This window comes from Anolis sagrei, chromosome 4 (assembly GCF_037176765.1).
Source record: "Anolis sagrei isolate rAnoSag1 chromosome 4, rAnoSag1.mat, whole genome shotgun sequence".
Taxonomy (NCBI): domain Eukaryota; kingdom Metazoa; phylum Chordata; class Lepidosauria; order Squamata; family Dactyloidae; genus Anolis; species Anolis sagrei.
In genome coordinates, this window is record NC_090024.1 from 112,080,455 (window position 1) to 112,103,684 (window position 23,230).

The following is a 23,230-nucleotide window of genomic DNA, read 5'->3' on the forward strand; positions in this document are numbered from 1 at the left end:
AGGTCCTCCATTGTGCATGTGGCAGGGCTCAGGTTGCATTGCAGCAGGTGGTCAGTGGTTTGCTCTTCTCCACACTCGCATGTCGAGGATTCTACTTTGTAGCCCCATTTCTGAAGGTTGGCTCTGCATCTCGTGGTGCCAGAGCGCAGTCTGTTCAATGCCTTCCAAGTCGCCCAGTCTTCTGTGTGCCCAGGAGGGAGTCTCTCATTTGGTATCAGCCATTGGTTGAGGTGCTGGGTTTGAGCCTGCCACTTTTGGACCCTCGCTTGCTGGGGTGTTCCAGCGAGTGTCTCTGTAGATCTTAGAAAACTATGTCTAGATTTAAGTCGTTGGCGTGCTGGCTGATACCCAAACAGGGGATGAGCTGGAGATGTCTCTGCCTTGGTCCTTTCACTATTGGCTGCTACTTCCCGGTGGATGCCAGGTGGTGCAATACCGGCTAATCAGTGTAATTTCTCCAGTGGTGTAGGGCGCAGACACCCCGTGATAATGCGGCATGTCTCATTAAGAGCCACATCCACTGTTTTAGTATGGTGAGATGTGTTCCACACTGGGCATGCATACTCAGCAGCAGAGTAGCACAGCGCAAGGGCAGATGTCTTCACTGTATCTGGTTGTGATCCCCAGGTTGTGCCAGTCAGCTTTCATATGATATTGTTTCTAGCACCCACATTTTGCTTGATGTTCAGGCAGTGCTTCTTGTAGGTCAGAGCACGGTCCAGAGTGACTCCCAGGTATTTCGGTGCGCTGCAATGCTCCAGTGGGATTCCTTCCCAGGTGATCTTCAGAGCTCGGGATGCTTCTGTGTTCTTGAGATGAAAGGCACATGTCTGTGTTTTAGATGGGTTAGGGATCAGCTGGTTTTCCCTGTAGTAGGCAGTAAGAGCACCTAGAGCTTCGGAGAGCTTCTGTTCTACAGTCTCAAAGCTCCCTGCTTGAGCAGTAATAGCACGATCATCAGCATAGATGAAGCTCTCTGTCCCTTCTGGCAGTGGCTGATCATTTGTGTAGATGTTGAACATGGATGGAGCGAGCACGCTCCCCTGAGGCAGGCCATTCTTCTGTTTCCACATGCATATGGGATATATTGAGCATGGTGATCAGATCATGATATGAGGAAATATAACAGTTTAAGTAACGTACCAGTAAGGCCTTCTTGTGGACCACCCTGAGAATTGGGGGGGGGGGTGAATCCCCTCAAGCCCCCGCCCCCTTCGGCTATGGGCCTGATTCTCTCCCTTAGTTTCTTCATGCGGGGTGGAATTGTTTTCTACCTTTGCAGGGAAGATTTTCATTCCGATGATCCCACACCTTTATTCTAAGTTGACAGAAGTCCAGCAAGCAAGATGTACGCACCACGTGACAGTTTTGTTTGTACAGCTGAGGTCTAAGTCCTCTTTATGTTAATGAAACTTACTTTCTCAGAAAGTATTCAGTTGGGAGTGGCAGAGTAAGCTAGCTAACAATTGCACAAGAGAGCAAGAGCATTCAGTATCAGGGTCTCTTAGAAAGATGCTTGCAGAGCATTTCTTCAAAAGTACGTTTGTCATCACTTTGACACTGAACAGTTCCTGTGTTATCGGGTTTTCAGCAAGAATTGTTTTTTGTAAAAAAAAGAATAACAAAACATCTGCCTTTTTCACATTGGGGAAAAAAAGAGAAATGAATGAACAGAACCCCTGGAAATGGCATCCATAATTCATCAGAAATAATGCTGAGTGTCAAACATGAATAACCTACATGTGATCTAGTATGCAAAGCAAAAACAAAGCTAAACATGAAAAATGGCATAAAAGCCAGTTTTAAAATGCCAGGCACTGTGTTTGATTCTGTGCATAATCCAAATACCCAGCTATGACCTTATTTTTTCACTTAGAAACCATCTGTGAGTTAGTGGGAAATGCTGAGAACTTATGTTTGCCTACTCTTCAGGAGTTCAGAAACCCTGTTGCATGTTAGCTTGCCGGAAGGAGGTAGATGATTGAGGATGGGGGGAAGACTGGCTTTCTTCAAGATTCCTCGATAGGAGTGATTCCTTACGGACAGGCAACCTGGTGATGTCCAGATATATTGGATTCAATGCTGGTCATTAATTGGTGCATGTGTTGGATTTGGGTGTGGGAATCTTGACTCAGTTCTTGCATGGTAAATGAACAAATGGTAAATGAATGCACTCCCCCTATGAACCATCACGTAGATTAATATCCTCTGGGGAGGCCCTGCTTTCCGTCCCGCCATTGTCACAGGCATGATTGGTGGGGATGAGAGACAGGGCCTTCTCGGTGATTGCTCCCTGGCTATAGAACTCCCTTCCTGGTGAGATCAGGTCGGTCCCCTCCCTCCTGTCCTTTAGAAGGATGGTAAAAACTTGGCTGTGGGACCAAGCTTTCGGGACAGGCAGGCCCGTAACCAGGATTTTGTTTGGGGGGGGGCTGAGTTTGGTTCGGGGGGGCTGAGTCTGAGTGAAAGAGGTTGTGAGGTCTGTTGGAACTAGGAAAAAGGGTTTATATATCTGTGGAATGACCAGGGCGAGACAAAGGACTCTTCTCTGCTGGAGCTAGGTGTGAATGTTTCAACTGACCACCTTGATTAGCATATAATGGCCTGACAGTGCCTGGAGCAAATTTTTGTTGAGAGGTAATTAGATGTCCTTGTTTGTTTCCTCACTGTTGTTGTGCTGTTGTAATTTTAGAGTTTTTAATACTGGTAGTTAGATTTTGTTCATTTTCATGGTTTCCTCCTCTCTGTTGGAATTGTCCACATGCTTGTAGATTTCAATGGCTTCTCTGTGTAGTCTGACATGGTGGTTGTGAGAGTGGTCCAGCATTTCTGTGTTCTCAAATAATATGCTGTGTCCAGGTTGATTCATCAGGTGCTCTACTATGGCTGATTTCTCTGGTTGAAGTAGTCTGCAGTGCCTTTCATGTTCCTTGATTCGTGTTTGGGCAATGCTGCGTTTGGTGGTCCCTATGTAGACTTGTCCACAGATGCATGGTACACAGTAGACTCCTGCAGAAGTGAGAGGATCCCTCTTGCCCTTTGCTGAACGTAGCATTTGTTGGATTTTTTTGGTGGGTCTGTAGATAGCTTGTATGTTGTGTTTTCTCATCAGCTTCCCTATGCGCTCAGTGGTTCCCTTGATGTATGGCAAGAACACTTTCCTCTGGGTGGATCTTCGTCTTGACTCTCGTGGCTTGTTCTCAGTCTTGCAGCTCTTCTGATGTCTGAGGTGGAGTATCCATTGGCCTGTGGAGCACGGTTTAGGTGGTTCAGTTCATCTTGGAGGAGGTGGGGTTTGCAGATTCTTTTTGCACAATCTGCCAAGGCTTTAATGGTGCTTCTTTTTTGACTTGGGTGATGGTTGGAGTTTTTATGTAGATATCTATCTGTGTGTGAGAGTTTTCTGTAAACAGTGTGACCCAATTGTTGATCTGGTTTGCAGATGACTAGGACATCTAGAAAAGGCAGTCTTCCTTCATTTTCTTTTTCCATGGTGAACTGGATGTTTGGGTGGATGCTGTTAAGATGGTCCAGGAACCTGTTGAGTTCTTCTTCTCCATGGCTCCAAATGGTGGTGTTGTTGTTTGTTGTTTATGCTTTGATTTTATTGCTGTAATATGTTGCCCGGGCTTGGCCCCATGTAAGCCACTCTGAGTCCCCACTGGGGAGTTGGTGGCAGGGTATAAATAAAGATGATGATGATAATGATTATTATTATTATTATGTGTCATCATCTAGGTAAAGCCAATATTTGTTAGGGATCTATACATCAAGAGAAACTGTGTTTCCGGATTATATAGATAATGAGAGTGCATGCACAGTGGTTCAGATTTAATTGGACTATAGAATCATAGAATCAAAGAGTTGGAAGAGACCTCATGGGCCATCCAATCCAACTCCCTGCCAAGAAGCAGGAATATTGCATTCAAATCACCCCTGACAGATGGCCATCCAGCCTCTGTTTAAAAGCTTCCAAAGAAGGAGCCTCCACCACACTCCGGGGCAGGGAGTTCCACTGCTGAACAGCTCTCACAGTCAGGACGTTCTTCCTCATGTTCAGATGGAAACTCCTTTCTTGTAGTTTGAAGCCATTGTTTCATATCCTAGTCTCCAGGGAAGCAGAAAACAAGCTTGCTCCCTCTTCCCCGTGGCTTCCTCTCATGTATTTATACATGGCTCCTATCATATATAGCCAGTATAGCCAATGGTGAGGGAGCTGGCATCCAGCAACAATTAGAGGAATGCATGACATGATCCCAACAAATGACAGTATGTGATTGAGCAATACTGGCCTGAAAAGTAATGACGATTGGTTGTCCTAAATAAGTGGGATGGTGGACCTAATCTGGATACTTATCTGAACTTTAATTGAGCTATCCAAGGTGCTGAAATTGTTTTGAGGAATTGGGCTCAGTGCTTTGCATAGCGCCTTTGAAATTGAGAATAAAATCTGGATCTTTCCTACCTTTCTGTGGTCATTACTGGTACCTTTGTACAGTAATTGAATCTGAGTCAGCTACAATGATGCAGCTTCTATGTCACTTTTGTAACCAGAGCTGTCTCTTATCATTAGTCACAATGGAACAATTGTTTCAGGTGGCCTCCAGCTATTCCTCCTAGACTACCCAGTTGTTGACTGGATTACTGCAATGCATTCTATGTGGGGCTGCCCTTGAAAACAACTCGGAAATTCCAGATGGTCCAACGGGCAGCAGCCAGGTTGTTAACTGGGGCTTCTTACAGGGAGCGGTCAACCCTCCTGTTCAAGGAGCTCCACTGGCTGCCATTCATTTTCCGAGCCCAATTCAAGGTGCAGGTTCTTACCTACAAAGCCCTGAATGGTTTGGGACCCGCCTACCTGCGTGACCGCATCTCTGTATACGAACCCACACGATCTCTTCGATCATCTGGAGAGGCCCTGCTCTCGATCCCACCTGCATCGCAGGCACGATTGGTGTGGACGAGAGAGAGGGCCTTTTTGGTGGTGGCCCCTTGACTCTGGAATTTACTCCCTAAGGACATCAGGCAGGCCCCAACTCTGGCAGTCTTTAGGAGGAACTTGAAGACGTGGTTGTTCCAGTGTGCTTTCCCAGAATAATGATCCCATAGCACTTTGTCCTCCAAAGCACTTTACATATTAGGTCTGCTTGGATGTTTTCCACAAACACCACTTTCACCTTTTTGCCCATGTCCTGGCATGATTTCCAATTTTAACTTTACATTTGGTCTTCCCACTGTTTTTAATTGTGTGTTGTCTTTTGTTAATTGTTGCATATTTTATTGTTTATGTTTTTTATTTTAATTGCTTGTATTGTTGTTATTATTGCTTGTATTGTTGTATTTGGACTCGGCCTCATGTAAGCCGCACCGAGTCCCTTGGGGAGATGGTAGCGGGGTACAAATAAAGTGTTATTATTATTGTTGTTGTTGTTGTTTTTCTCTGTTGAAGGACAGGATTATGTCTTGGAAACCCTACATTTGTCTGATCCCCTGACATCCCTGGTCAACTATTTTTCCAACAAGAGGGCACTTGGAACATAGTTGACCATTCACTTGCTGTTATAACACATGATTGGATCGAGGGAAGGCCCATCTTGGCTACAGCATACTTCTTTCTACCCTTTCTGGAATACATTTTCAATGCTGGACCTCTCAAGAGCAATGTGAGATACATTCAAAGAGAATAATCAGCACAAGGCATACTGAGGGAATTGAAGGGATGAAAACAATGACTGTATCTCTCCCCATAGTGCAGAAGAAAATCTCCAGTCACAATTAACTATTAATGAATATGTAAGCCCGCAATGGAATGCTCATTGGCAAGGGCTGTTTTTTGTTTTTTGTTTTTACCTGATTGATTTGTGCCCAGTCAACTCTTTAATCTACATTTACTTGAGACAATGATTTGCTCTTGGAGTGTGTAATACTGTCTCTGCATGCTTCTCCACAGAAATTCATTCTGTGTTTGCTCCCAAAGTTAGTCATATATCTTTACATTGTATTGTCGAAGGCTTTCATGGCTGGAATCATTGGGTTGTTGTAGGTTCTTTTGGGCTATATGGCCATGTTCTAGAGGCATTCTTTCCTGACATTTCACCTGCATCTATGGCAAGCATCCTCAGAGGTAGTGAGGTGTAGACGTCTCACTACCTCTGAGGATGCTTGCCATAGATGCAGGCGAAACGTCAGGAGAGAATGCCTCTAGAACATGGCCATATAGCCCAAAAGAACCTACAACAACCTATCTTTACATTCTTTACAACAAGGTGACTAACTCAAGTATTGCCGTGCATTTGTGAATGGACCACCACAGATCTCATGGGCATTTCTCCCCTTCAGTGAAATTAATTCACCTACTTCAATAAGACATACTTAAATGCTGATCAGTCAAATGCTAGTAGTTACTGATCACTTGCACTTACACTTAATGAGAGATCAGGAGTCGGAGTCATGGAAAAAGTTTTACTCCCACAAACATGCTTTGCCATTATTGTTAATTTTTCAAAGGAGCAAGAAAATGTGCACTATTATTATGGAAATACATTTTAATATGTGTGTTTCTAGCATTTTTTCAAAGTTTATGTGCTTAATTATGCTGTAACCTGTCTCAAACCACAAAGAGAGGCGGGCAAGACATAAAATTATTATTATTAATAATTATTAATAATACTTATTATTATTATTATTAGTCCCCGGTGGCGCAGTGTGTTAAAGCGCTGAGCTGCTGAGCTTGTTGACCGAAAAGTCACAGGTTCGATTCTGGGGAGTGGCATGAGCGTCCGTTGTCAACCCTAGCGTCTGCCAACCTAGCAGTTCGAAAACATGCAAATGTGAGTAGATCGATAGGTACCGCTCCAGCGAGAAGGTAACGGCACTCCATGCAGTCATGCTGGCCACATGACCTTGGAGGTGTTTGTGGACAACGCCGGCTCTTCGGCTTAGAAATGTGGATGAGCACCACACCTCAGAGTCAGACATGACTGGACTTAATGTCAGGGGACAAACTTATTATTCTTATTCTTATTCTTATTATTATTAAATACAAATACAGTAAATAACTAAATATTCATTGGATGTGTAGAAAGATGGAAACTAACTCCAACTGTATAGAATCATATAAAAACTACAGCTTCCATAATCTACATCAACTTGCCCCATCAAATATGTTGTACTACGAACTCCATAATCCCCACCTAGTTTTCTATAGATAATGGAAGTTGTAGTCGAATGTATTTCAGGCAACCCAATACAAAGGCTGTTTTTTGTGAGCTTTTCCCAAGCTTTTACTCATTTTAGAGCCCTTGTTGGGAAGGAAGGAGCTTTCAAGGCAAATTGATGTCTTACAGCACCTTAAAAGAAAACCTTCTAATGTAAAGTGAGTTTTGTTCATTCGTTTCCAAAGTAATAATCCGCTGAAAAAGATGTTTACTGAAAACATTTTTTTCCTTTTAATGTTTTTTTTCCCATCCAAGTGTTTGCTTCTTTTTCAGTGATCTATTGGATATCAGTACAGAGGTGGCTGGTGGACATGGGATAGTGAATGTAACCTGAGTTTAGTCCAAACTTAATTCTTTCAGCCCCCTTTAGAGATAGGGTTTAGTACCTTGGATAGCTCTTTTATCACACATGGGAGCTCCATAATGTACATGGAACTTCCATGCCAGTCCCAAGTTAAAAGGCTGAGCTAAAGATGTTGCATTGCTTCTTGGTTTTGTTACGTACTTTTCTGTATCTTGTGTGTAACCGCAGGAGAAGAGCAGTAATTGTTTATTCTGACTTGGCTGTTTCACACTGTTTGCACAGCATTGGCTTCCTAATGAGGTGATACTGACTAGGGAAGGGGGAGGCAAGCCGTGGTATGCAGATGACTTTTCCTTGAAAAGCTTCCAATACAAAGTAATTTACAGGCTTCCAAAATTGCTGCCTGTGGTTGAGACAAAAACTGTGTTAAAGTGTTTTCTACAAATATGTTTGCCTGAAATTGTTTCAACCGTATCTACTGTTTGAAATTACAAATGTTTCAATCTGGATTTAGTTTTTGATAGTTTAATCTCACTAACTTTTTTTTGTTGGAATAATCCAGGGTTGTCTTTCACATCCAGACCACCTTTTTGTTGAACAGGTGGAGTTTAGATTGGACAGAATTTCCCGCATTGGTAAACCCTTCCACTTTCTCATCTAAAGTCTCCCCATTTGCTCTCCCATCCGTTGAAATATCTATATAAATAAAAATGTAATGTTTGTTTGTGGGATCAACAGAACTCAAAAACCACTGGACTAATTGACACCAAATTTGGACAGCAAACACCTAACAACCCAATGTATGTCCTTCACTCATTTTTTTTATTTTGTCTTTTGGGAGTTGTAGTTCTTGGGATGTATAGTTCACCTACAATCAAAGAGCATTCTGAACTCCACCAGTTATGGAATTGAATCAAAGGTGACACACAGGACTCCCATGACCAACAGAAAACACTAGAAGGGTTTGGGGGGAATTGACTTTGAGTTTGGGAGTTGTAGTTCACCTACATCCAGAGAGCACTGTGGACTCTAAACAATGATGGATCTGGACCAAACTTGGCACGAATACTCAATATGCCCAAATATGAACACTGATGGAGTTTGGGGAAAATACACCTTGACATTTGGGATTTGTAGTTACTGGGATTTATAGTTCACCTACAATCAAAACAGCATTCTGAACCCCACGAACAACAGAATTGGGGGAAACTTCCCACACAGAACCCCCATGACCAACCGAAAATACTTAAGGCCATGCAGTCCAACTCTCTTCACCAGGGCAAGAAAATGTAATCGAAGCCCTCCTGACAAAGAGCCATCCACACACAGATATAATATCATAGATTTGAAAGGGACCCCTAAAGAAGGACAATGATATGTTGCATGTTCCAGAGTAGGCAAACCAGATTCTCTCCACATCAACACTGAAAAAGAAACAACAAGAAATTCTGTTTAGCATAAAGAAATTACATAGATTAGAAACCATTACTTTATTTTCCAGATCACCAGACTGGGCCACAGCAACGCGTGACAGAGGACGGCTAGTATGGTTATAAATACTTAAGTGTATTCAAGTAATGGGGCCACGGTGGCACAGTGGGTTAAACTGCTAAGGTGCAGAACTTGCTGACCAGAAGGTCAGTGCTACAAATCCATGGGATGGGGTGAGCTCCCATTTTTAGCTCCAGCTTCTGCCAACCTAGCAGTTCAAAAACATGCAAATGTGAGTAGATCAATAAGAACCACTTCAGCAGGAAGGTAACATCACTCCATGCAGTCATGTTGACCAAGTGACCTTGGAGGTGTCTACTGACAATGCCAGCTCTTTGGCTTAGAAATGGAGGTGAGCACCACTCCCAGAGTTGGACATGATTAGACTTAATGTCAAGGGGAAACCTTTACCTTTATCCAAGTAAATGATAATAATAATAATAATAATAATAATAATAAGAAGAAGAAGAAGAAGAAGAAGAAATGAGAGTAACGACAAAGATCCACCCAGAGGAAAAGTATTCTTGCCATACATCAAGGGAACCACTGACCGCATAGGGAAGCTGATGAGGAAATACAACATACAAACTATCTACAGACCCACCAAGAAAATCCAACAAATGCTACGTTCAGCAAGAGGGATCCTCTCACTTCTGCAGGAGTCTACCGTGTACCATGCAGCTGTGGACAAGTCTTCATAGGGACCACCAAACGCAGTATTGCCCAAACACGAATCAAGGAACATGAAAGGAACTGCAGACTACTTCAACCAGAAAAGTCAGCCATAGCAGAGCACCTGATGAACCAACCTGGACACAGCATATTATTTCAGAACACAGAAATGCTGGACCACTCTCACAACCACCATGTCAGACTACACAGAGAAGCCATTGAAATCTACAAGCATGTAGACAATTTCAACAGAAAGGTGGAAACCTTGAAAATGAACAAAATCTGACTACTAGTATTAAAAAACTCTAAAATTACAACAGCAAAACAACAGAGAGGAAACAATCAGGGACATCTAATCACCTCTCAACAAAAGATTGCCCCAGGCACTAACAAGCCACACCAAACAACTTCCAGGCCATCAAATGCTAATCAAAGTGATCAGTTGAAACATTCACACCTAGTTCCAACAGACAAGAGTTCTTTGTCCCACCTGGTAATTTCACAGATATATAAACCCATTCCCCTAGTTCCAACAGACCTCACTGCCTCTGAGGATGCTTGCCATAGATGCAGGTGAAACGTTAGGAGAGAATGCCTCTAGAACATGGCCATATAGCCTGAAAAAACCTACAACAACCCAGTGATTCTGGCCATGAAAGCCAGAACTTTATAAACTTTTATTTATACCCCCCCCCCCCCCACTATGTCCGCCAAGGGGAACTCGGGGTGGCTAACATGAGGCCAAGCCCAAAAATAACAATACAACAAAGCAAAGTTCAAAGAAACAAAATAGCATCAAAATAAACACATGAAATGACAAAATTGTATGGAATACTGAAATTTGCAGTTTAGGGAGAGCTTATTAAATTGCAAACCCCAGAATTCAACAGAATGCTGCCATTGCAGTTAAAATAGAATATTAGTGTTATAATAATGTAGTGTGATAGGGCATTAAAACCACATTGTTGCTGTTGCCATTAATTTATTAATTCAGCTCCAAGTGAACAACATTGAAAGAGAAATAAGATCACTATGGGGCCACTATGAAAAAGTTTGTATCCTGTAACATTTAGTCTGCTGCCATGAATACAGCAAAACCTCTACTTAAAAGCATCCCAACTTAAGAGTGTTTTGAGTTGAGAGATATTGACCCACCTGGGTTTTGCTTTGACATAAGAGCAGCATCTTGAGTTAAATAACAGTGCTAACACAACTCTGATGGCCGAAAGCGAGGAGGAGCTGAGGAGCCTTCTACTCAAGGTGAAAGAAGAAAGTGCAAAAGCCGGGTTGCAGCTAAACATCAAAAAAACCAAGATTGTGGCAACAAGAATGATTGACAACTGGGAAATACAGGGAGAAAATGTGGAAGCCGTGACAGACTTTGTATTTCTAGGCACAAAGATTACTGCAGATGCAGACTGTGGCCAGGAAATCAGAAGACGCTTACTTCTTGGGAGGAGAGCAATGTCCAGTCTCGATAAAATAGTAAAGAGTAGAGACATCAGACTGGCAACAAAGATCCGCCTAGTCAAAGCCATGGTATTCCCTGTAGTAACCTACGGATGTGAACGCTGGACCTTAGGGAAGGCTGAGCGAAGGAAGATCGATGCTTTTGAGCTGTGGTGTTGGAGGAAAGTGCTGAGAGTGCCTTGGACTGCGAGAAGATCCAACCAGTCCATCCTCCAGGAAATAAAGCCCGACTGCTCATTGGAGGGAAGGATACTAGAGACAAAGTTGAAGTACTTTGGCCACATCATGAGGAGACAGGAAAGCCTAGAGAAGACAATTATGCTGGGGAAAGTGGAAGGCAAAAGGAAGAGGGGCCGACCAAGGGCAAGATGGATGGATGGAAGTGACTGGACTGACCTTGAAGGAGCTGGGGGTGGTGACGGCCGACAGGGAGCTCTGGCGTGGGCTGGTCCATGAGGTCACGAAGAGTCGGAGGCGACTGAACGAAAAAAAAATTACAGTGTAGTATAATAGAAAATGTCTTAATGTGATAACCTGATATTTTTGTGGTATTTTTAGATAGGAAACACAGAAAAAAATATTAAAAGCAAAGGACACAAATAATAACAATATTAATAACAGTGGTCCACAAAGCTATGGTGCAGTTTTTCCAAGTCCTCTTCATCCGACAATTCTTTGGAAATGAGATTTTATGCAGCTGGCAGGGTTGGGAGTCAAAGCAAGCATTCGCTCTGCTCCTTTTGTGCCTTTGTCTAATATATTTCTAACCCAATAATTTCTAGTTCAATGATTTCCAATAATTACCTTGGTCATACTGATTACCAGGACTTGAAAAATAATTTTAAAAAACAAAACAACTAACTCTATACGTTCTTTGGGAACAGACCAAGTATCTCATCTTATTTCAAACTTTAACCTTTCAGCTATCTGTTGTAAATACACAGTTGTAATTTATCTACAATGTTCTAGTAAAACAATGGTGCCGAGAAAATATTATAAGTGAAAAAAGATGGTGTGTTCGTGGGAATGGTGCTGAAGATGTGGGGCTGATACTTTTTCAACTGAATGCGACGGCAATCTTCTCTTCCCGATAACAGGCGGCTCTGTTAGAATTGGCACAAGAGATAAATACAGCCAGGGCAAAGTCAAGAAGAGCTTTTCTAAAATATATATATATAGGCGCAGCCTTGTTCTCTGATCTAAGCAGAAATGAATTATCATGGTTACATGCAGTGTGGGGATAGAGCAAGGTTGTTCCTGTGATAACACAAGCTTCACTTTAACTTAGTAATATATCCATCTGCTGTGTTCCCCTCCTCTTTCTTTCACTAAGCTAGATTGTCAAAAGGGGCTCGTGATAAATTGCCAGCTCCGTGGACCAGACTAGATCTTTGAAAAATTCAGTGGGGTCACTCAACAGTTTGACTGTGTGTTGCCATTAGGCCTAGGGCTGGTTGTGTTCCTCAGGAGGCACTATCTATGGGATTTCCATCATTTTACTAACTGAGCTGTTATCTCGGCTCAATATTTGACTAAAGCAAATGTCACTACAAAAAGGAAGAACTTGGACTGTCCTTCCCAGGACCCCCTAGCCACCATGACTTGTCAAAATGGCAGTCTTAGTTACAATCATGTATGGATCAAGATAGCATATTTATCCGTTTGTAGGAACCAGGCAAGATTAGAGAAGCATCTGGCTATGTCCCTGTAGCCAGATACAAAATAGGATGCTTGCCATAGATGTAGGCGAAACGTCAGGAGAAATGCCTCTAGAACATGGCCATATAGCCCGAAAAAACCCACAAGGACTTAGTGATTCCAGCCATGAAAGCCTTCGACAATGCATAGATACAAAATAGTTACAGCAGTGCTGAGATCCACACCAAGCTTGCTTGGATCCCAGCATTGTTTCCATCTTTTCAAATGCTTTTGTGATCTTACAACCTTATCCAATGGACAGGAGAGAAGGGGGGAAGCACAGGGAAGCATCTCAATAGTGGAGACATGATCTAACCCAACATGATCCATCTTTGGGAATGGCCAGCCATGCCACAGCATTTCCCGCTTTCTTTCCTCCACTTTTCCTCTGCTGGAGGTTTAACACAGCTGGTAAATCACCAGCAATTATAAGATCTATCAACCAAAAGGTTGCAAGTTCGAAGCCCCGGGTTGGCATGAGCTGCCAACTGTCAGCCTAGCTCATTGTTTACCTAAGCAATTTGAAAACAGCTTTAGCTGTGATTAGAGAAATTAGGTACGGCTAAAAGCGGGGGAGGTGTTTTATGATGCCATAAAGCAGGGGTCCTCAAACTTTTTAAACAGAGAGCCAGGTCACAGTCCCTCAAACTGCTGGAGGGCCGGATTATAAGTTAAAAAAAAGAATGAATTCCTATGTACACTGCACATTTCTTATTTGTAGTGCAAAAACACTTAAAAACAATACAATAATTAAAATGAAGATCAATTTTAACAAATATAAGCTTATTAGTATTTCTATGGGAAGTGTGGGCCTGTTTTTGGCTGATGAGATAGGATTGTTGTCGTTGTTGTGTGCTTTCAAGTCATTTCAGACTTAGGTTGACCCTGAGTGAGGGTCGGGTAAATAACCTTGGAGGGCCGTATTCAGCCCTCGGGCCTTAGTTTGAGGACCCCTGCCATAAAGAAAGAAGATCAGAAAATGCTGGGTGACCAAAAGGAAGGAGGAAGTCCTGACGGCTCTTCGTCATAGAGGATAGAGCAACAGCATCCCCTGGACTCGAGCCCAAACTTCCAGGGCACCAAAAACAGTTGGACACTGAGTCGAAGCAAACCACCTCCTTCTGTTCTGTCTGTCTGTGTATTATCTATACAAAGCGGCATTGAACTTTTGCTGTGTATGTGTACTGTGATCCGCCCTGAGTCCCCTTCAGGGTAAGAAAGGCAGAATATAAATAAAGTGTTATTATTATTATTATTATTATTATTATTATTATTATTATTATTGCCGCTATCTTCAATCAAGAGTTGGGGAGTACCCAACTCCTGAAAACAGACTTTTCATTCCATCTTCTCATGCTGGCATGATGGCTTTGCACACACAGCCACCAGAAGTGATTGTGCGTTGTAGGAAGGTCTCCAAGAGACTCTGTTACGTCAGCATGAGAAGACAGTGAGAAAACGGGAAAATTTAGTCTGGGATAATGTCCTTACCTGCTTCCCAAAAGGCACACATTTGCACTGTAACCTCACAAGCTGTACAGTAAATCTGGAATGGGCTGAATGGATCGTTGGTGTGGAAGGAGGAAGAGACCATCAACCTTTTTGGGGGGGGGGGGGAGCAGAGGCGGCCCTAGGTAATTTTCAACTGTAAGCAAACAGTATTTTGGCGCCCCCCCCCCCCCCCAACCAATCACTGCTATATATTTTCTGTTCGTCGTGGGAGTTCTGTGTGCCATATTTGGTTCAGTTCCATCATTGGTGGAGTTCGGAATGCTCTTTGATTGTAGGTGAACTATACAACCCAGTAACTACAACTCACATATGTCAAGATCTATTTTCCCCAAGAGCGCCTCAAGAGCGCCCCTGGGCAAAATCAACTATACTGCAAATGCTTACTTTGCGTAATGGGTTGAGCCGCCCCTGGGGGGGAGGGTTATGAGTGATGGACACTCATTGGTCTGTTAGCGTTGCTGTGGCCAACCTTCCCTCCCTTTTTCTCACTCTCCTTCCCTCTTTACTTTGTTCCTTCCTTTTTTTCTTTCCTTCTCTCTTTCCACCCTTCCTCCCCCCTTTTCTTTACCTTCTTTCTCTCCATTCTTCCTTCTCTACCTCTTTCTGTCCTCCTTTCCTTTGCTCTTTGCTTCCTTCCTTCCCTCTCTCTTTCCTTCTTTCTTTCCTGCCCTCTTTCAATCCTTTCTTCTCTCCCTCTTTCCTTCCTTCCCTTCTCTACTTCTTGCCCGGGTAGTAAGGGAGCCTTGCTGTAGCCCTCAGCCTTGCTGGGCCGGGTGTGGGGCAGGCGGGAGGAGACTTGGAGGGAAGGAGGGCCCATACATGGAAAGGGACTCCATGGCAAGGCTTCTCTCCCCTCACAACGGTTGGTGCTTCATTCTTCTTGCTCAATGGGGAGAGGGGCTTTTGCACATGCTCTGTAAGGCATTTTTCTTTAGGGGGAGTTTTATTTCCCCTTCATTTTTACGGGTTTTTTTGTTTGAAAGACATAGATCGGATTAGAATGTGTTTTGCTGCCAAATTTGGTGTCATTTTGTCCAGTGGTTTTTGAGCTCTGTTAATCCCACAAACAAACATTACATTTTTATTTATATAGATATGGGAACCATTGAAGTGCTATTTTTAGAACCATATAGTTATTGGGTTGTCTAGGTTTTTTCGGGCTGTATGGCCATGGTGTAGAAGCATTCTCTCCTGACGTTTTGCCTGCACTTTGGCAAGCATCCTCAGAGGTAGTGACTACCTCTGAGGATGCTTGCCAAAGTGCAGGCGAAACGTCAGGAAAGAATGCCTCTAGACCAGTGTTTCTCAACCTTCCTCCTGCTGCGACCCCTTAATACAATTCCCCATGTTGTGGTGACCCCCAACCATAAAATTGTTTCCGTTGCTACTTCACAACTGGAATTTTGCTACTGTTCTGAATCGTCATGTAAATATCTGATATGCAGGATGGATTTTCATTCACTGGACCAAATTTGGCCCAAATACCCAATACGCTCACATTTGAATACTAGTGGGGTTGTGGGGGGGATTGAATCTGTCATTTGGGAATTGTAGTTGCTGGAATGTATAGTTAGCCTACAATCAAAGAGCATTCTGAACTCCACCAATGATAGAACTGACCCAACTCTGCACACAGAACTCCCATGACCAGCAGAAAACCCTGGAAGAGTTGGGTGGGCATTGGCCTTGAGTTTTGGAGTTGTAGTTCACCTACATCCAGAGAGCATTGTGGACTCAAACAATGATGGATCTGGACAAAACTTGGCATGAATACTCAATATGCCAAAATGTGAACACTGGTGGAGTTTGGGGGAAATCGACCTTGACATTTGGGAGTTGTAGTTGCTGGTATTTATAGTTCACCTACAATCAAAGAACATTCTGAACCCCAACAATGATAGAATTGGGCCAAACTTCCCATGACCAACAGAAAATACTGTGTTTTCTGATGGTCTTTGGTGACCCCTCTGACACCCCCTCGCAACCCACCCAGGGGTCCCGACCCCCAGGTTGAGAAACACTGCTCTAAACCATGGCCATACAACCCGAAAAAACCTACAACAACCCAGTGATTCCGGCCATGAAAGCCTTCGACAATACATATAGTTATTAGGCCTGGGTAACAACGGAAAAATTTGTTTCTAAAATCGATTTGTATTTGGGGGGTTTTTTTGTTTCGATATTTAAAATAATTACAAAATTTTCCTTTTAAAAAGTTCGATATTTACGAAATTTCGTAAATGGTAAAAAATTAACGAATCGATTTCCGAAACAATAACGAATCGATTCGTTAATGGCGGACGCGACCGCGAAATACGCTAAAAAACCTCCAAAACCTTCTGAAGCTTCCCTCTCCCTCTGTTGTTGACTGTTGGTGTGATATTATAATTTTTTTTCACTAATTAAACCATAAACTGGCCCAGACATGCGGAAATAATAACGAAACGACCTCAAAACAATAACGAAACGAATACAATATCGAAATACGAAGTATTTACAAAACGTTTTTGAAAATTCGTTTTTTTTAATAATTGCTCCAGAATGATTCGTTATTGTTTTGTAATTGAAAAAATTAACGAATTATTAACGAATTACGAATTAACGAAACAAAACCGCCCAGCCCTAATAGTTATTATTCCAGATCAGCTGTGTTTCTGAATATCACAAATTATGACAAGAAATGTTCATAACAATAGTGCATTTTTGGTTTAAAACAATCTGATCTTGACCGTATCAAAGCGGAGAACTAGTTTTGAACTTTGCTGCTGAAATCTGAGCATGGGAAAGGTGAACATTGATTAGTGTAGACCAGCACTGTGTATATTAACTGGCTCTTTGGAGACTTAGGCAACAATTTTTCCTAGTCCAGATTACACATATAGGCAATGTACTTGGGAGTTTTGCATGCAAATTAACAGCTCTCCTACAGCAGTGGCCCTGCTGACTTACAGCCAAATGTCAGTGTGAGCTCTAATCTTTTTATCACTTCGCTGTTACGGTGCCACTGACATCCGGAAAACTATGCTTGAGGCTATTACACCATCCCTGTGTAGCCCACAAACACTTATTCCGGAAGAAATGTGAGAGTCTTTAAGGTAGCACTGATATATTAGTTATTGGCTATTATTATAGATCAGGAAGGAACAATTTCCCAATTCTTTAAAAATTCTCTGGGTTACATTTTTCCACTGAAAAGTATTTCATGCTGTATTTGCTTCACTCCAACTTGATTTCCATAGTTTTGTAAATTCTGGGGAAATTGTGGGTGCCATATTTTTCTTCCTGAATGAATGATATCCATATGGCCTGCAGTTCCACCATCCTGTCTTGCTGTACTATTGGGAAATTATCAGATTAATAGTTGAACACTAGATTGGAAGGCACCAGATTGGAGAAGACTGTCTTCTAACAATGATTTTACATTGCCATTTTTTCTTTCATTCATTTGTTTACTTTGTTGAGATACCCAACAATAATGTCATTTATCATAATAATATATGTGAATTGGGTTCTTTTATGTTGTGTGCATGTGTGTGTGCGTGCACGCGCGCCGTCCAGTCTGTCAATTTATGGTGAGCCTATAGCAGCGTTTCTCTACCTGGGGGTCGGGACCCCTGGGGGGGTTGTGAGAGGGTGTCAGAGGGATCGCCAAGGACCACCAGAAAACACAGTATTTTCGGTTGGTCATCTGGGTTCTATGTGGGAAGTTTGGCCGAATTCTGTTGTTGACGGGATTCAGAATGCTCTTTCATTAAAAGAGAACTATAAATCCCAGCAACTACCAATTCGCAAATGTCAAGGTCTATTTTCCCCAAACTCCACCAGTGTTCACATTTGGGCATATTGAGTATCCGTGCCAAATTTGATCCAGATCAATCATTGTTTGAGTCCAATGATTGTACTCTCTGGATGCAGATGAACTACAACTCCAAAACTCAAGGTCAATGCCTACCAAAAACTTCCAGTATTTTCTCTTAGTCATGGGAGTTCTGTGTGCCAAGTTTCGTTCAGTTCCATGGTTGGTGGGGTTCAGAATGCTCTTTGATTGTAGGTGAACTATAAATCCCAGTATCTACCAAACAACAAAATCAATTCTCCCTCCAACCTCACCAGTATTGAAATTTGGCATATTGGGTAACGTAAGATGAAAGTTTTCATCTGACACCAAACTGAAGATTGGAACTGATAGTTCTGGTTGTATTAGTTGTTTTATTGGTATTGTTTTGTGTTCCTCCTTTATGAAGTTATTCGGTTTTCAGCTGCTATTTTGTAGAATATGACTCATGACCTCCCTGGTTTTATGCTGTCTAATTTTTGTAATAGGATTATAATGCTTTTTGTGTTTTATTGTTGATGTGGCTGGTTTTGCTTCCCAAAATATTTTGGGGAAAGACTGAGTATTCAAACTTTTCAAAGAAAAAAAAGAATTTCCAATGGGTTGTTGTAGGTTTTTTCGGGCTACATGGCCATGGTCTAGAGGCATTCTCTCCTGATGTTTCGCCTGCATCTATGTCAAGCATCTTCATAGGTAGTGAGGTACCTCTACCTCACTACCTCTGAGGATGCTTGCCATAGATGCAGGCGAAACGTCAGGAGAGAATGCCTCTAGAACATGGCCATGTAGCCCGAAAAAACCTACAACAACCCAGTGATTCCTGCCATGAAAGCCTTCGACAATACATTTGAATTTCCAATATTTGGTATCAGTGCTACTGCTTATGTAGAAAAAATGATACCACACCCAGAACCTAACCCTAACCCAGATCTGTGAGGTATCAAAAGACTTGGGAGACCCTGATATTGCCAGAAATCCCAAAATATAGAATAAAGAAAGCCTAATGCAGCACACAACAGACTAGTAGAAAACTGTGTATGCTGACTGACAAAGGAATACAGATAGACTCATGAATAGAAGTACTCTGCATTACAGCATTTTGTTGCAGGTCCCAACACCAATGGCAAAATGCAAAAACTAAACTACGCATTCATCAGCATATATCAGAGATAAATTGTGCATTTAAATATTATGTTAGTGCTATTTTTTGTCATGTCAGGAGTGACTTGGAAATTGCAAGTCACTTCTGGTGTGAGAGAATTGGCCCTTCTGAAGGGACACCTGGATGTTTTGATGTTTTACCATCCTTGTGGGAGGCTTCTCTCATGTCCCTGCATGATGAGCTGGAGCTGATAGAGGGAGCTCATCCACTCTCTCCCCAGATTCAAACCTGCAACCTGTCAGTCTTCAGTTCTGCTGGCACAGGGGTTTAAGCCACTGCACCACGGGAACCACTCTTCCGTTGGTTCAGTCCAGCGCAGTGGGTTAACCCCCTGTGCCGGCAAGACTGAAGACCGACAGGTCACAGGTTCGAATCCAGGGAGAGGCGGATGAGCTCCCTCTATCAGCTCCAGCTCCTCATGTTGGGACACGAGAGAAGCCTCCCACAAGGATGATAAAAGCATCAAATCATCCGGGCGTCCCCTGGGCAATGTCCTTGCAGACGGCAAATTCTCTCATACCAGAAGCGACTTGCAGTTTCTCAAGTCGCTCCTGACACGATTAAAAAAAAGTCCAATATTTAAAGGCCTACAGACACATTCAAAGTTTAAAAAGCTTGGGTGTGATCCTGGATTCCTCACTGAGCCTGGAACCCCAGGTCTCGGCAGTAACCAGGGGAGCATTCGCACAATTAAAACTTGTGCACCAGCTGCGCCCGTACCTTGGGAAGTCTGACTTGGCCACTGTAGTCCACACTCTGGTTACATCCCACATAGATTACTGCAACGCGCTCTACGTGGGGCTGCCCTTGAAGACTGCCCGGAAGCTTCAAATGGTCCAGCGCTCGGCAGCCAGGTTGTTAACAGGAGCGGCACTCAGGGAGCATACCACTCCTCTGTTGAGCCAGCTCCACTGGCTGCCAATTTGCTACCGGGCACAATTCAAGGTGCTGGCATTAGCCTACAAAGCCCTAAACGGTTCTGGCCCCTCTTACCTCTCTGAACGCATCTCCTCCTATGAACCGGCGCAGACATTAAGATCGTCCGGGGAGGCCCTGCTCTCGGTCCAGCCTGCATCACAGGCACGATTGGCGGGGACGAGAGACAGGGCCTTCTCGGTGGTGGCCCCTCGGCTATGGAATGCCCTACCGGTTGACATCAGACAGGCCCCCTCGTTGCTGGCGTTTTGGAGGAAGGTCAAGACTTGGCTCTACGAGCAAGCATTTGGCTAATCAGTGCAACTGAACAACTGAACACAGGCAGTCGGTAAAACTGAACATAGGAATGGCACAAGGATTATGAGAATGGATCTTGTTCTGTTGAGGCGTCATGAATTGATAAGGAATTGATAATAATTGTTGATTTTGTTGTAATGTGTGATGTGTTTTAACTGTATATTACTGTATAACTTGCACTGTGTAAACCGCATTGAGTCGCCTAATCTAGGCTGAAAAATGCGGTATAGAAGTAAAGCAAATAAATAAATAAATAAATAAATAAATATTTTAGGCTACAGTTTTCAGAATTATGCAGTCATCATGAGTTTCTGGGAGTTGCAAACCAAAATGTAATTTTTCCAAGCCTTAAACCTATTGTATTTCAGCCGAGCATATAAGAACGTCAATGGCAGAAGATGACCCTAGAGAAAAGAACTGTCAGTGTGCCTCTATATTGCATAAGACTTTTGCTTTTAGTGAATTCAGATGACGCTTCTACAGCAATCTTTGTTATATTTCTGTGTTTGCAGGTTGATGACCAAATGAAGCTCCTTCAGAACTGCTGGAGTGAACTATTAATTCTAGATCATATTTATCGGCAAGTGGTACACGGAAAGGAAGGATCCATCCTTCTAGTCACTGGGCAACAAGTGAGTTTACAGACTAGAAATATTGATTTTGCTCTTAACCTTTCACCCAAATAGCAGGATTTAAACTCAATCAGAAGCACTTCCATTTTACACTGAAAGCATTTTCCATTGAGCACACATATTGGCACAAAAAAAGGACAGAGGCACTCTGATCTAACAAAAATATCAAATATAACTTTTAACTCACTTTTAAAAATTGATTCATACCCTAATTCTAGTTAATTAGGGTTCAGTATATAGAGGACTTTATCACACCAGTTTGTTCTCTCTTCACAATCACATTGTTTAAGCAAATGGAAACATAAGGTTATTGGTACAATCACTTTTACACCTTGCTTCAATTGTACAGTGCAATTTATTGGTGCAAATTCCCACAAACAATCTTCTGCACAGCCTTGCTTCATACTATATTTAACCTAAACCGTTGGTTTTTTTCTATTTTGTCCTTTTCCATTCTTTTTTTTTTTTTTTTTGGCAATTCATTTTTATTAGTAAGAGACTGGACATGACGTACATATAGACAAACATCGACAATAGAGTGAGAAATATACATCCATATATATATGTTGAATCCATCCATACACATACGTATATATTTCCACATGTATATAGAGTTATGTACATATGAACGAGGGAGCCCCCGGTGGCGCAGTGGGTTAAAGCACTGAGCTGCTGAGCTTGTTGATCGAAAGGTCACAGGTTCGATTCCGGGGAGCGGCGTGAGCTTCCGCTGTCAGCCCTAGCTTCTGCCAACCTAGCAGTTCGAAAACATGCAAACGTGAGTAGATCAATAGGTACCGCTCCGGCGGGAAGGTAACGGCGCTCCATGCAGTCATGCTGGCCACATGACCTTGGAGGTGTCTACGGACAACGCTGGCTCTTCGGCTTAGAAATGGAGATGAGCACCACACCCCAGAGTCAGATATGACTGGACTTAATGTCAGGGGACTACCTTTACCTACATATGAACATTCTTGTTTTCCCATTTTCCATTCTTGTTTTGTCACAACCACATCATTTCATTGAGACCTTCCTCTGCTTCACAATATTGGGATTGCAGTGCAAGGACATTATCACACGAGGAAAAGTCACATATGAAACTTGGATTCATTTATTTATTATTTATTTATTTAGAACTTTTATATACCGGTCTTCTCACCTCCAACGAGGGACTCAAGCCAGTTTACAACAAGGTGGTTCATACACAATAGTTTAAAAACATCACATCAATAATACACTAATATAAACACATTAAAGTACTATCATATAACTATATAAAGCCAAGTGGTTAGCATAAAAATCACTATTCATCCCCATCCGTCTGTGTGGTCAAAAGCCATTGCCTCACTCATCAAATGCCAGATTCCAAAGCCAGGTTTTCACCAACTTTCTAAAGGTCAGGAGGGAAGGGGCAGCTCTAATCTCCAATGGGAGAGAGTTCCAGAGCTGAGGGGCCACCACCAAGAAGGCCCTGCCCCTCGTCCCCACCAGACGCAATTGCGAAGTTGGTGGGACCGAGAGCAGGGTCCCTCCAGAAGATCTTAACAACCTTGATGGTTCATAGGGGAGAATCTGTTCGGACAAGTAATTCATTGCTGTTTTTTTCCTGTCAAAGAAAACAGTCCAGTCATTGATCAAGTGCAGTGCAACTATGGGATAGCCAAATCCATCCAAATGTGCCTAGAACCCACTGTAATTGTGCTATATTAGCATTATGTGATAAAGTCCTGAGTTTCAGAAATCCATTTTGGACTACAACCCTGAAAATATCTCATACATAATTATTTATTATTTATTTATTTAAAACACTTATATTCCGCCCTTCTCACCCCGAAGGGGGCTCAACATATACATGGCAAACATTTAATGTCTGGATACAATACATAAACATTAAAAAACATTTATCTAAATATTAAAATACACCATTTAAAATAGCACAATTTAAAACCGTCCTAGCCATCCGCATCAAATCCAACTGGCCCTGTCATCTTTCCCATTGTCGCT

At 42.6% G+C, this 23,230-nt stretch overlaps 1 protein-coding gene across 2 annotated transcripts in view; it reads left to right on the forward strand.

Annotated features, from left to right (window-relative positions):
• Window positions 1-23,230, forward strand: part of NR5A2 (nuclear receptor subfamily 5 group A member 2) — a 196,357-nt gene that overhangs the window by 109,116 nt on the left and 64,011 nt on the right. For both annotated transcript variants that reach the window (XM_060774569.2, XM_060774570.2), the window contains exon 5: window positions 21,107-21,226. In XM_060774569.2, coding sequence (XP_060630552.1) covers window positions 21,107-21,226 — 120 coding nt within the window. The remainder of the gene's footprint in view (window positions 1-21,106; window positions 21,227-23,230) is intronic.